This window comes from Dendrobates tinctorius, unplaced genomic scaffold (genome assembly GCF_039654945.1).
Source record: "Dendrobates tinctorius isolate UK_male_01 unplaced genomic scaffold, ASM3965494v1 ptg000073l, whole genome shotgun sequence".
Taxonomy (NCBI): Eukaryota; Metazoa; Chordata; class Amphibia; order Anura; family Dendrobatidae; genus Dendrobates; species Dendrobates tinctorius.
This window is the reverse complement of record NW_027361741.1, coordinates 28,014,179-28,029,131: the sequence shown is the minus strand read 5'-3', so window position 1 is coordinate 28,029,131 and position 14,953 is coordinate 28,014,179. Positions and strand designations below refer to the sequence as shown.

General features: G+C 46.9%; 1 protein-coding gene across 1 annotated transcript in view; it reads left to right on the top strand.

Moving 5' to 3' along the window:
• The window catches only part of LOC141096215 (protein DGCR6-like), a 58,371-nt gene extending 44,567 nt beyond the window's left edge, over positions 1 to 13,804 (top strand). The window contains exon 5 of the mRNA XM_073582706.1: positions 13,243 to 13,804. Within this exon, the coding sequence (XP_073438807.1) occupies positions 13,243 to 13,320 (78 nt within the window). The 3' untranslated portion in view covers positions 13,321 to 13,804. The remainder of the gene's footprint in view (positions 1 to 13,242) is intronic.
• Positions 13,805 to 14,953: the final 1,149 nt, after the last annotated feature.

Genomic DNA, 14,953 nt, shown 5'->3' with positions numbered 1-14,953 from the left:
ATGACAGGCCTCTCCGAGGCCCTCTGCTGCTGGCAGGTAGTGCCCGCATAACCAGTGACAGAGACCTGGGACAGGGGAACACCTGATGGACCAGCTTCCTGGTCACCAGCTGTCTGTGTTGCTGACCTGCAAGATACTTCCTGGCTGTCGGATGGCTGGGACGGGTCCGAGGTCGATCGATGAAGAACCGCTCCCGGGACAGGTTGCAGGATGCTGCTCCAAGTGCTGTGGAAAGAAAGGGAAAACATTAGTATCATGCATTCACAAGAAGCATCAGCTGTGGAATAGAAAAGCACATAGTAATAAAAAAAAAAAAAATACGCTCTGCTGGCAAGGATCGGTCTCAGGAATGCCAACTCGCAATGATAGCGGTACTTTCTTCTGCGCCTTGCCGCTGAACCACTGCGAACCTGTCCCTCAGCATGAACATCAGTGTTGAAGCGGTCCTTCATCGAGCGCCAACGTGTGCGGATTTTGTTCACTGTTGGGAAGAAAAAACGTTAGACAATGCACTGAAGGCAACATAATTATCAGCACACACACCTGATAGAACTTTGCAAACAGTCAATGCTGCAGCACAAAAAAATTCTATACAGAATGCAGTCACTGTTGATCCTGAGGACACTGTTATGTTTCATGCTAGAATATATGTAGCAGCCAAAACAACAGTATCATCAGGAGCAAGAGTGAAAACAGGATCAAGACAGCAGTTTAATACACAAAACTGTTTTCCAGAATGCATTGGTGTGTTTGATGCAAGAATATATCTTGCCACAAACACACCAGCACCATCAGGACCATAAATCAGTGCAGCTTCAAGATAGCAGTTCAATACACAAAGCAATCACTGTTTTCCAGAATGCATTGGTGTGTTTGATGCAAGAATATATCTTGCCACAAACACATCAGGACCATAAATCAAAGCAGCTTCAAGACAGTAGTTCTAAACAAAAAGCAATCACTGTTTTCCAGAAGGCATTGGTGTGTTTGATGCAAGAATATATCTTGCCCCAAACACACCAGCACCATCTGGACCAAAAATCAATGCAGTATCTCAGAGCATCTTTATACTTACTGAACGCCCTTTTTGAAGTTGGAGAGGCGCTGTCCCAGCCATCCATCATCGCTGCGGCACCTCATTCCAGAGCTGCCGGGTCACCACTGTGTCTTTGTACTGCTGGTCACGGCTGTCCCACAACGGGATACGCTCCTCAACAAGGCAGATCAGGTGCTCGTTGTCGATGTACACTTCGTCATCCCGTTGTGGAACCTAGAAAAAAAAAATTAGAATCTTTGTAATTTTGGAGAATGAAAAAGATAGAAAAAGAAACAGAGAAGAAGCAAGATAAAAGATGAAAATCAAGACAGAAAAAAAAAGTAGAGATTATATACTAACATTGCGTCTCCTCGCCACGACTTGGCTACGCTGCTCCCGCTCAGACTGCTCCCGCACTTCACCTTCACTGGCCGTGTCTGATGTCTGTAAAAGAGAAAAAAAAATTATAACACATTTCTAAAGGCAGCAACATCCTCCCCTCACGATCAGCTTGGGCCAGTTCTTGCCGAGATGGCGAATAGATCGATCCAGAAGAAGACATGCTGAAATTTAAACAAAAAATACATTAGTACATTATAAAATTGTACAGGACACACAGACATTATGTTGAAGAATACTCACATTTTGGCTGCTGAAGCTTGAATCAAAGGCTCTTGTCTGTTCTTCTGTTCAAGACTGTCTGTAGCTGCTCTTCTCTTGCTCTCTGTAGCTGCTCTTATCTTCAAGGTTGTAGTGGTGTGGCCCTGAAGACACCTTCTTTTATCAACACTCCTCCCAAACAATGTTGCTTGTTTAGGGGGAGGTTTAGACAAGTGTCTAGACATTGTTTACTGAAATTGCGTGCGCGCACAAAGCGCTGACGTGCGTGCATCCAAGCGCACGTCAGCGACCCCATAGACTGTAATGCTATTTTTGGGCGCACACGTGTGCGCTTGCGATTTTTTTTAACGATGTAGGCGGAACAAAAAAATGCAACATGGAGTGTACGGAGCGTCTGGGTGCACACCTGTAAAATGTGCAGCGCACACTAAACGCTGATCGCGTGCAATCGCAAGACCCTGCGATCACCATGTTAGAGATAGGGGAACGTTGCGCGTGCGCACGATGCGCTGCGCGATAAAACGCTAGTGTGAAACCAGCCTTACACATTGAAATTGGCGAGGTATAATGCTAGGATTTTCTTCTGATTTTCGCACTCTGCCCTGAGCATACGGTGCGGTGGGTACGGAAAGTAGGTGTAAAAAACTTGTTGCATCATGCCCACGAAGATTCATGGCTGTACTAGCTCAAAAGGGTGCTTCTACTCAATACTGAGAAAAGGGTTTAAATACTTATGACCATGTGATATTTCAGTTTTTTTCTTTTTTAATAAATTTGCAAATTATTTTAAAGGGGTCTGAATACTTTCCGTACCCACTGTATGTATGGTCAATAAGCCACCAAAATCGCTGCATCAAAATGAGACCAGACAGCGGGGAAACTCGCCATACTTGTTTCAATCAATTATCCACAATCTCCTAGTAGACTGTTTTCCAGTATAACAGTCGTCCTATGGGTAATGGTGGCTCTAAATACTAGGTAGCAGGGGCCTAAATGTTACCTCTTTTTACCTTCCCCATAAATGTGCCTGACATTGGGTCACATTAACCCCTTCCTAACATCAGACGTACTATCCTGTCCATGGGACCCGGGCCCCTATGCCCATGGACGGGATAGTACGTCTAGCGCGATCAGCGGCGCCCACGTGGTGAGCGCCACTGATCGCGGCTGGGTGTCAGCTAATTATCACAGCTGACACCCGGCACACTGTGTCAGGGGCGGTCACGGACCGCCCCCGACACGTTAACCCCTTGCACACCGCGATCAAACATGATCGCGGTGTACCGGGGGTTAAAGGGATGCATCAGCAGGGAGGGGGCTCCCTCCATGCTTCCCTGAGCCCCCACGGCAACGCAATGTGCAGCGCTGCTGCGGGGGGCTCCTTCCCTGCAGGCCCCCGAATCCAAAATGGCGACGGGGGCCTTCGGGGACCTGCAGGGAGCCGGCTTCCTCAGTGCCTGCAAAGCGCAGGCATGAGGAAGTCTGCAGCAGTGCCTGTGACAGATCGTTGATCTGTCACAGTGATCTGTGATGTGACAGATCAGCGATCTGTCACAGGACAGTGATGTCCCACCTGGGACTATGTAATAAAGTTAAAAAAAAAGAAAAAAAAGTTTTAAAGTAATTTTAAAAAAATCGCCAAATAAATTAGAAAAAAAAAAAAATTCCCCCAATGAATCCATTTTTTGGAAATAAAAAAAACCCCATAAAAGTACACATATTAGGTATCGCCGCGTCCGTAACGACCTGCCCTATAAAACTGTCCCATTAGTTAACCCCTTTAGCGAACCCCTTAAAAAATAAAAAACGAAGCAAAAAATGATTTATCCTACCGCCAAACAAAAAGTGCAGTAACGCGCGATCAAAGAAACGCATATAAATATCCATGGTACCGCTGAAAACGTCATCTTGTCCCGCAAAAAACGAGCCGCCACACAGCATCATCAGCGAAAAAATAAAGTTATAGCTCGCAGAATAAAGCGATGCAAACATAATTATTTTTTATATAAAATAGTTTTCATTGCATAAAACCAACAAAACATAAAAAAACGACGTAAATGAGGTATCGCTGTAACCGTACTGACCCGAAGAATAAAACCGCTTTATCAATTTTACAGCACGCGGAATGGTGTAAGCGCAACCCCCAAAAGAAATTCGTGAAACGCTGGTTTTTGTTCATTCTGCGTCCCAAAAATCAGAATAAAAAGCGATCAAAAAATATCACGTGCCCGAAAATGGTACCAATAAAAGCGTCAACTCGTCCCGCAAAAAATAAGACCTCTCATGACTCGGTGGGTCAAAATACGGAAAACTTATAGCTCTCAATATGTCGTGATGCAAAAACTATTTTTACAATAAAAAACGTCTTTTAGCGTATGACAGCTGCCAAATATAAAAACTGCCATAAATAGTAAATCAAACCCCCCCGTTATCACCCCGTTAGTTAGGGAAAAATAATAAAATTAAAAGAAAATGTATTTATTTCCATTTTCCCATTAGGTTTAGGGTTAGGGCCAGGGCTAGGGTTAGGGCTGAGATTAGGGTTAGGGGTGTGTTGGCGTTAGGGTTGGAGTTAGAATTGGGGTTTTCCACTGTTTGGGCACTTCAGGTGCTCTCCAAATGCAACATGGCGTCTGATCTCAATTCCAGCCAATTCTGAGTTGAAAAAGTCAAATGGTGCTCCTTCCCTTCCAAGCTCTGCCATGCGCCCATACCCCCACATGTAGGGAATCAGCCTACTCAGGACAAATTGCAAAACAACTTTTGGGGTCCAATTTCTCCTGTTACCGTTAGGAAAATAAAAAATTGGGGGCAAAAATATCATTTTTGTGGAAAAAAGATGGATTTTTGGTTCTTACCGTAAAATCTCTTTCTTGGAGCCTTCATTGGGGGACACAGAATACCATGGGTGTATGCTGCTGCTGCTGCTAGGAGGCTGACACTATGCAAAAACAATAAAATTAGCTCCTCCCCGGCAGTATACACCCACCGACAGGCACCAAGCACCTCAGTTGGTGAAAAAGCAGTAGGAGAAGCAACGAGAAAAAACTCGAACCATATGTACCAACCCAACAGGGGACTCTAAGACCCAACACGGTACAACTGAAACAGGGAGGGTGCTGTGTCCCCCAATGAAGGCTCCAAGAAAGAGATTTTACGGTAAGAACCAAAAATCCATCTTTCTTTATCGCCTTATTGGGGGACACAGAATACCATGGGACGTCCCAAAGCAGTCCCAAGGGTGGGAACAGCAAAAAGGAACGAAAGTAACCGAAAGGCTCAGGTCGGCCGGTGAGCCACCGCCGCCTGCAGAACCTTCCTACCAACCACAGCATCAGACGAAACCTGGGTATGAACCCTGTAGAACCTCGTGAAGGTGTGCAAAGATGACCAGGTTGCAGCCTTGCAAATTTGCATGGCCGAGGCCTGGTGACGAGCAGCCCACGAAGCCGCCACAGCCCGGGTGGAATGAGCTCTTACTCCCGGAGGGGGCCGCTTTTCCTGAAGACGATACGCTTCCAGAATGGTAGAACGAATCCAGCGAGCGATCGTGGATTTGGAAGCCGGAAGGACCTTCTGGCGACCTTCAGAGATGATTAGCAAGGAATCGGACAGACGGAAGGAAGAGGTCCTTGCAAGATAGACACGCAGGGCTCTAACTACGTCCAGTTTGTGGAGAGACTTCTCAAGAGGATGAGATGGAGCCAGACAAAAAGAAGGAAGGACGATATCCTCATTGATATGGAAAGCGGAAACCACCTTTGGAAGAAAAGAAGGAACGGGCCTGAGGACGGCTTTGTCCTGATGGAGAATGAGGTAAGGGGAATGACATGACAAGGCCGCCAATTCAGAAACTCTTCTGATGGAGGAAATGGCGATCAAAAAGGTGACCTTCCAAGAGAGAAGGGACAAAGGAATGTCCTGGAGAGGCTCGAACGGCGCCTTCTGGAGCGCGCTAAGAACGAGGTTGAGATCCCACGGGTCTATTGGCGAATGATGAGGGGGAGCCACGTGGGAAACCCCTTGTAGAAAGGTCTTGACCTGTGGTAGAGAAGCTAGCTCTCTTTGGAAGAGGATAGAGAGAGCGGAAACCTGGCCCTTGAGCTTACTGAGGGACAGACCCGCGTCTAACCCAGCTTGAAGAAACCCTAGGATAGACGGGATAGAAAACGACATTGGGAAGACTGTTCTATCATCGCACCAACGGAAAAAAGCCTTCCAGTACCTATAGTAAATGCGGGAAGAGGCTGGTTTCCTGGCTCTGATCATAGTTTGAATAACCTGACTGGACAGACCTGATTCCTTTAGAATTGCGGTCTCAATGGCCATGCCGTCAAACTCAGAGACTGAGAATTCTCGTGGTAAAGGGGGCCTTGCGAGAGAAGGTCTGGACGGTCCGGAAGCCTCCAGGGAACGTCCGCGAGCATGTTGACCAGTTCCGCGTACCAAGGCCGTCTTGGCCAATCTGGAGCAACTAGAATCACTGGTACGCCTTCCGATTTTATCTTTTTGACCACCCGAGGGATCAATGCCAGAGGCGGGAACAGATACGGAAGTTGAAACTGGGACCACGGAGTCACCAGTGCGTCGCATGCGACGGCTAGAGGGTCCCTGGACCTGGCTACGAACTGCGGCACCTTGTGGTTCATCCGAGATGCCATGAGATCGACATCCGGGGTACCCCAACGGTCGCATATCTGAGAGAAAACCGCGGGGTGCAGGGACCATTCGCCGGACGCTAGGCCCTGGCGACTCAGAAAGTCGGCTGCCCAATTTTCCACCCCTGGAATATGGACGGCGGAGATTGTCGGAACGTAACGTTCTGCCCAGCGGAATATCTTGGCCACTTCTGACATTACCTGTTTGCTGCGCGTGCCCCCCTGATGGTTTATGTACGCCATGGCCGTGGCGTTGTCCGACTGAATGCGGACCGGCTTGCCGGAGAGGAGGGGCTGCCAGTTAAAAAGGGCCAGGAAAATCGCCCTGATCTCCAAAAGATTGATTGGAAGGAGAGACTCCTGTGGCTTCCAGCGTCCTTGGGCCGCTTTCTGATGGAACACGGCTCCCCATCCTAGAAGGCTCGCATCGGTGGTGATGATTTGCCACTGAGGCGGAAGGAAGGACCTCCCTTGGAGAACTGACGCTGGCCGTAGCCACCAAGTGAGAGACTGCCTCACTCTGAGAGGAAGCCGAATAGGACGGTCCAAGGACATCGTGGTCTTGTCCCAGGCTGAAAGCAGAGACAGCTGGAGAGGGCGAAGGTGATACTGCGCAAAGGGCACTGCCTCCATGGAGGCCACCATCTTCCCCAGGACCTTCATGCCGAACCGAATGGGAATGGGAGCAGGCCTCTTGAGAGTTTTGATGCCCTTGGACAGAGTTGTAAATTTTTCCTTTGGAAGAAAAACACGGGCTAGCTCCGTGTCGAATTCCATACCCAGAAAGGTCAGATGCTGGGTGGGGACCAGAATGGACTTCTCCTTGTTGACTAGCCAACCTAGGCGGCTGAGAGTGTCCAGGGTTATCTGAAGGCTCCGGAGACAGTCCTGGCGAGACGAACCCTTGATCAAAAGATCGTCCAGATAAGGGATGATGAGGATCCCTCTGGAGCGAAGGATGGCCATGACAGTCGCCATCACCTTCGTGAAAACCCGGGGCGCTGAAGCCAGGCCGAAAGGAAGAGCTGTGAACTGAAAGTGGTCTCCCTGAAACGCAAATCGAAGATACTTCTGATGTTGCACACATATTGGAATGTGGAGATAGGCATCCCGAATGTCCACAGAGCAGAGAAATTCCCCGGGCTCCATGGAAGCAATCACCGACCGAAGAGACTCCATCCTGAAATGAAGAATCTTCACGTGGCGATTGAGCAATTTGAGGTCCAGAATAGGACGAAGAGAGCCGTCTTTCTTCGGGACTACAAAGAGATTGGAGTAGAACCCGGAAAACCGTTCGTCTGAGGGAACGGGAACAATGACTCCGGCGGAAAGAAGGGAGGAAATGGCCTGCAGAAAACCCAGAATCTGGGCCCGCTGTCGCGGAGGCCGAGACCGGAAAAAACGTCTGTTCAGGAGTGAAGCAAATTCGATTTTGTAGCCGGATGCGACGAGTTCTCTGACCCAAGCGTCGTCTACAACGGACAGCCAAGCATCCGCGAAAAAGGAAAGTCTGCCGCCCACCCTGGAAGAAATTCCAGGTGGGGGTGACCCGACACTTAGACGAAAATCTGCTGGAATTGGCTCCTGCAGATCTGGAATATTGTCCTCTAGATCTCCAGCGAGGAGCGGGTTTGTAGGAAGGTTTCCTCTGATCCCGCTCCCTGGTGGCAGGCGGCCGATCCTGTTGAGTGGCTCTCTCCGTGGCAGAGAAGGGACGAAAAGGCCTGAATGGTCGAAACCCCCTTCTGTTGAAGGGACGTTTTGGTCGAGACTGGGGAAGCGAAGTACTTTTGCCTCCAGTGGCATTGGAAATTATCTGATCCAGCTTTGCTCCAAAGAGCCTAGAGCCATGGAATGGCAGATTGGTAAGCGACTTTTTCGAAGTAGTGTCCGCATTCCATGACTTTAGCCAAAGGACTCGGCGTACAGCTACTATGTTGCTGTTAGCCCTTGCTACGCAGCCGGCCGCGTCCAAGGAGGCGGCCAAAAGGTATTTTCCCGCCTGGTTAATCTGATCTGCAAGATCTGCCAATTCGTCTTGAGGAGCTGACGCTAAGATGCCTCTGCGAAGGATTTTTGCCCAAGCGGAAATGACCTTCGCCACCCAGGCGGATGCGAAAATAGGGCAGAGAGAGGCGCCAGATGCCTCAAAGATAGACTTATCCAGAGATTCAATCTGCCTGTCAGTAGGATCTTTGAGCGACGCCCCGTCTAGCAGAGAGAGCACCGTTTTAGAGGCTATCCGGGATACTGGAGGATCTACCTCTGGAGCCTTGGACCACTTTGAGAGCAGTTCTGCGTCAAAGGGGTACAGAACGTCCAAATACTTGCGGCCTGAGAAACGTTGCTCAGGGCGCTCCCAGTGTTTGGCTAAGGTAGTATTGAAATCGTTGTGATTGGGAAAGGTTCGGGACGGAGGTCTGGCTCGTCTAAGGACAACCGAGCTTTCCTGAGCTGGAGCCTCATCCTGTTTAAGTTTTAGTGTTTGGAAGATAGCTGCAAGAAGACTATCGACCATGTCCCGCGTTTTAGAAACGCTGTTCCCCTCAGAGCTATCTTCCGAATGAGAATCATCGCCTGACTGAAGGCTGTCATCTGAGGAAGGAGAAGGAGGCCTGGGAGCGGAAGGGCCCTGCGAACTCGAGGACGAAGTGGACAGAGCCCGCTTCCTAGAAGACCTTCCCCGTCTGTCTCTCTGAAGGTCGCGGTCAGGTGCGGACGACTCACCCCGAGAGGTGGTCGGGGCAGAGGTGGCTGAGGATAGCTGAGGTAATCGTTCTAAAACCTGGACCAGCGACTGTGATACTTTTGTCAAGTCAGAAACAGACTGTGACATTGTAACGGCCCACTCCGGGGGGAGAGAGGAGGGAAGAGCGCCCTCCGCCCGGGACTCTGTGCGCTCCTGAGATGCTGACATATTGGAAGGACTGCAGGGGGGGCAGAATGGAGACGACTGACCCGATGCCCACTTCTTTTTACAGCGCGCACAGGCGTAATAGATAGCGGTGGGCCTGAAGCAGAGATCCCCTGAAGGGTTGGGCATAAGTAGACTGCACTGAATGGCCGCAGGATTTAAGGAATAACTGCCGAGGAGAGCTAATCTTTGCCTCAGAGCAGAGCCTACCGAGATTCTGTGAGCAGCAGAAAACGCTGAAGTGTCCCCCAAACAGCGCAGGAAGGAGTGAAACAACCAGGAAATCCTTGTGCTGGAGGCTGGGGGCGGAGCTTAGCGGCCGCTCCATGACTGGTTAACAGCGAAGGAGAGGGCATGGCCGAAGGAGGAGGCTGGCATATCAAACGAAAAGGAGCCCTGTGATGGGCTAGTAAAGGCGCGCTGAAAAGAGCGCACTCAGGAAGGGAGGAGGGAGCACAGCGATGAGGAGACTGTGAGGGAAAGTGAAAGTGAAGACGCCGCAGCCCCATGCCAGCGCCGACATAACGGAGCTGATCTGACAGTGGCCCTGGGAAGTCTGCCTCCCCTGCTTGTGACGCTGTGTGGTGAGTGGAGGAATCCCCAGTGTCTCCCTGGGAGTGAGAAGCAAGCGGCGTGAGCGCGCGGCAGGCAGAGAGGGCGGGAAATTCAAATAATTGTGGACCTGAAATCACAAAGGTCCAACTTCTGCCATTCACGGAGCTTATGCGGGGCCGGAGGGAACGTACAGGCACTTACCTGACGTCCCTGAAGAGGATGACCACAGGGGCCCACGGGGAAACGGCAGGCCGCTGGGGGGAAGGGAGTCCTCTGTACCCGCATCCTGCAGAAGGCGGCTTGAAACACCTGCGATCGCAGTCTTCCCCTCAGCCCTGTCCCGAGAGAGGGGTGAGGAGGGGGATTCGGCAAGGACTAGCCACCTGTCCACAACCCTTATCACCGGAAGGCGATAGGGAAAAGTCCTGCCTGCGGTACTGAGAGTTGCGATGTGGATGACACCACACTGCTCGCTCAGCCGCATGATATGGGAAATCAGGGTGACAACTACACCCTGTTTCCCGATGGAAAATAACCTAAAAGACAAAAGAGGGAAAAATTTAAAAAGTTAAGACTAAACCTGAAAAGAAAAATGCGGATCTGGGGAGATCCCGGTCCGCCTCCTACAGACACTAAGCACAAACTGAGGTGCTTGGTGCCTGTCGATGGGTGTATACTGCCGGGGAGGAGCTAATTTTATTGTTTTTGCATAGTGTCAGCCTCCTAGCAGCAGCAGCAGCATACACCCATGGTATTCTGTGTCCCCCAATAAGGCGATAAAGAAAATGATTTTTTTATTTTCACGCCCGGGCATTATAAACTTCTGTGAAGCCCTTGGGGGTTCAAAGTGCTCACCACACATCTAGATAAGTTCCTTAGGGGGTCTAGTTTTCAAAATGGGGTCATTTGTGGGGGGTTTCCACTGTTTAGGTACATTAGGGGCTCTCCAAAGGCAACATGACACCCGCAGACCATTCCGTCAAAGTCTGCATTCCAAAAATTCACTACTTCCCTTCCGAGCCCCGACGTGTGCCCATACAGTAGTTTTCTCCCACATATGGGGTGTCGGCATACTCAGGACAAATTGGACAACAACTTTTGGGGTCCAATTTCTCCTGGTACCCTTGGGAAAATAAAAAAAATTGGTGACTAAAAGATCATGTTTGTGGAAAAAATACGAATTTTTTATTTTCACGCCCGGGTGTTATAAACTTCTGTGAAGTACTGGAGGGGTCAAAGTGCTCACCACACATCTAGATAAGTTCCTTGGGGGGGTCTAGTTTCCAAAATGGTGTCATTTGTGGGGGGTTTCCACTGTTTTGGTACATCAGGGGTTTTCCAATCGCGACATGGTGTCCGATCTCAATTCCAGCCAAAAACGTCAAATGGCGCTGCTTCCCTTCCGAGCTCTGCCATGCGCCCAAATAGTGGTTTACCCCCACATGTGGGGTATCAGCGTACTCAGGACAAATTGCACAATAACTTTTAGGGTCCTGTTACCCTTGGGAAAATAAAAATTGGGGGTGAAAAGATCATTTTTGTGGAAAAAATATGATTTTTTAATTGTACCGCTGTACGTTATAAACTTCTGTGAAGCCCTTGTGGGTTCAAAGTTCTCACCACATATCTAGATAAGTTCCTTGGGCAGTCTAGTTTCCAAAATGGGGTCACTTGTGGGGGGTTTCCACTGTTTAGGTACATCAGGGGCTCTCCAAACGTGATATGGCGTCCAATCTGAATTCCAGCCAATTTTGCATTGAAAAAGTTAAACGGCGCTCCTTCCCTTCTGAGCTCTGCCATGCGCCGAAACAGTGGTTTCCCCCCCACATATCAGGTATCAGTGTACTCAGGACAAATTGCACAATAACTTTTGCAGTCCAATTTCTCCTGTTACCCTTGGTAAAATAAAAAAAATTGAACCTGAAGTATTTTTTTTGTGAAAAAAAGTTCACTTTTTTTTAAATATTCAAAAAATTCCTGTGACGCACCTAAAGGGTTAATAAACTTCTCGAGTGTGGTTTTGAGCACCTTAAGGGGTGCAGTTTTTAGAATGGTGTCACTTTTGGGTATTTTCTATCATATAGACCCCTCAAAGTGGCTTAAAATGTGATGTGGTCCGTAAAAATAAAATGGTGTTGCAAAAATGAGAAATCACTGGTCAATTTTTAACCCTTATGACTTCCTAACAAAAAAAATTTTGGTTCCAAAATTGTGCTGATGTAAAGTAAACATGTGGGAAATGTTACTTATCAAGTTTTTTGTGTGCCGTATCTCTGTGATTTAAGGGCATAAAAATTCAAAGTTGGAAAATTGCGAAATTTTCGCCAAATTTCTGTTTTTTTTCACAAATAAACGCAAGTTATTTGAATGAAATTTTACCACTAACATGAAGTACAATATGTCACGAGAAAACAATGTCAGAATCACCGGGATCCATTCAAGCGTTTCAGAGTTATTACCTCATAAAGGGACAGTGGTCAGAATTGTAAAAATTGGCCTGGTCATGAACGTGCAAACCACCCTTGGGGGGTGAAGTGGTTAATAATAATAATCTTTTTATATAGCGCTAACATATTCTGCAGCGCTTTACAGTTTTGCGCACATTATCGCTGTCCCCAATGGGGCTCACAATCTAAATTCCCTATCAGTATGTCTTTGGAATGTGGGAGGAAACCCACGCAAACAGGTGTTGTCTTTGGTGGGATTCGAACCCAGGACTCCAGCGCTGCAAGGCTGCAGTGCTAACCACTGAGCCACCGTGCTGCCACATTCTGCTGGAGCAAAGAATTGGGTTCGTTAAAATTACCTTAGATATTTTTCGATCAGCCCAAATTCTAGACCTCTCTGACAGATCAAACAAAAGGTAGTCATGTCAAACACGTTATTTTAGACTACAGTCAAAATGTTCCAACCTTGCATGTTACCTGCTTGGCACACACAAGTCTACCGTGGGGATTAGTTCACGTAATATTGTGTATGTAGCTGCTTTTCTTGGGGACCATCTGGAGAGCCACGTTTTATCATGCCTTTGATCAAACATATACGACCAGCTTTAGAGATCCAGTTCACAATGTTATTCAGAGATCAGGGAAATGCTATTATGCCATTAAGTTTCCTTATTTCTGTCTCTCGTACTAATGATTCTGATTGTCCTGTTGCCCAGGGTTTATGTAATTTTCATAAGTTACTCATTGTTGTCAGTTGTGTACTTTCTGTGACTTGTTCGTGCAAGTAATGGTCGGCCCCCTGGCCATAATCCACTTATGCTGGGCGGACATCAGAAGTTCATACTGTACGATCTCATAACCCGGGTGCGGAGCTGGATAAAGAGTCAAGCTGTGCATTAAGATTAGTCGTTTACAGAAAGAAGTATTAGATAGTTAATGAGAAAACTGATGAAATTATGATATTAAAATGTACTTTACCAAGGTGAATAACTTGTTCTTGTTTCCTTCTAGGAGATAACGATACAGATGAATTTACTGGAACTGATTCGCAAATTACAGCAGAAGGAGTCTTCAACAAGCAAAACATAGTCCTAATTTCTGCACGAATTAGCCCATATTCTTTCATTGGGTCACAGAAGACAGAATGGGGTGAGACCAGGTCTGAAAATCCCACCTTACAAAACTGATAAAAAATCATTTTCACAGCACTCAATATTACTTGTGTGCTGCTTTTCTTTGTCCAAGGTCCCTCATTTTTCCTTGTTTCTGTTGGCCGTAGTCAGAAACTTGTATTACATGATGTATGTTTTAGTATTGTTATTGTGAAGCTGATCCTTTATTCTATTTTTCTACTTTTTTTTTTGGGTCACGTGTCTTGTCAAAGATCCATCTTCTGTGTCATATGAATTCTATGAATTTGTAACACTATAAATATTATATTCCTAATGACTTTTTTGTCTTGGTAACACATATCTAGAGAACTTTAGACTAGATGTAAAACCTTAAAATAGTTTTTTTTCTATTGAAGTTTCCTGCAGAAGAGTCAAATAAATAATGCATATTATTTCTCTAAGTGGCCGTGTATACTTTTTGACATGTTTTGCAAGGGAAAAGTACTATGTGGTGTATAAATTGCAGATACATGTATAGTCTTTTATATAACACTGATTATGCATACAAGTATACACACCGAGAAAGCCTTATAACTATCAGTAAGGGCTCCGATATAGGGGTCTCCCCCATAAACCAACTATAAGGGCTCATTCACATAACCATATTTTCAGTCCGAGATCTGTCCCTGAAACAATAGACAACACTCGGACCAATAATATTCAATAGGGCAGTGCAGATGAACGTGTATAAAAAATATCGCAGTTTGCACTACTTTCTTCCATAAATCGGATGACTCACTTATTCAAGTCTATGGGTGAGTAAATAAATTGGATGCCATACAGAGTCACAGAAAGGCATCTGACTTTTTTGGATACATTGCAATTCTGAAAGATTAGAAACTGTAAATCATTGTGTAAAGATTACTAGCTCCTTTAATAATTGGATTGTATCCAGACAAGCACGCTTACGGCAAGAAAAAAATCCTCCCACTTTTCTGAATGAAACGCAGACTTTTTTTTTCTTTTTTTTTTTTTTTAAATACGCTCTAGTGAACCCTACCCTAAGAGTCAATTTGAGTCAGTTTGCTGCCAGAGTCTTTCCCTAAATCTACGAGGGCCTAGAATCATAGTGCATCTCACATTGTTTTACGAGACATGTGCTTTCATGGTGACTTTCGTACAAGTCACCAGTAATAGGTACAATTCGCTTATGCAATAGATAAGTCCTATAGATGTGAAGGGACTCCCATTCTATGGTCCCAACTCTTTATTCAGATGCATGGTGCTGTGGTATTTGTCCCTTTTGATGTGATGTTATTGGTCATTTTAAAAATTGAAAGATAAATAAAAATATACCTAAAATTGTATTGGATATTTTAACAAATGTTTAATAGGATAGAGTAGAGTAGGGCCCAACCAGAGGAGTCTACCTTGTTGTGGTGGCAGATTAAAAAAAATCTTTTGGCCAAAACAAGAGCTGCTGACTATGTGTGATCTGGTGATGGGAACTGTTAATGTGTGATTGGTGAGAAGTGGAGTTTTCCAAACGAGTGGTGGGACTGTGGACAGTTCGAGGTTTGGAGGTTGGGCTGGGGTGGAGCCTGGGCGGA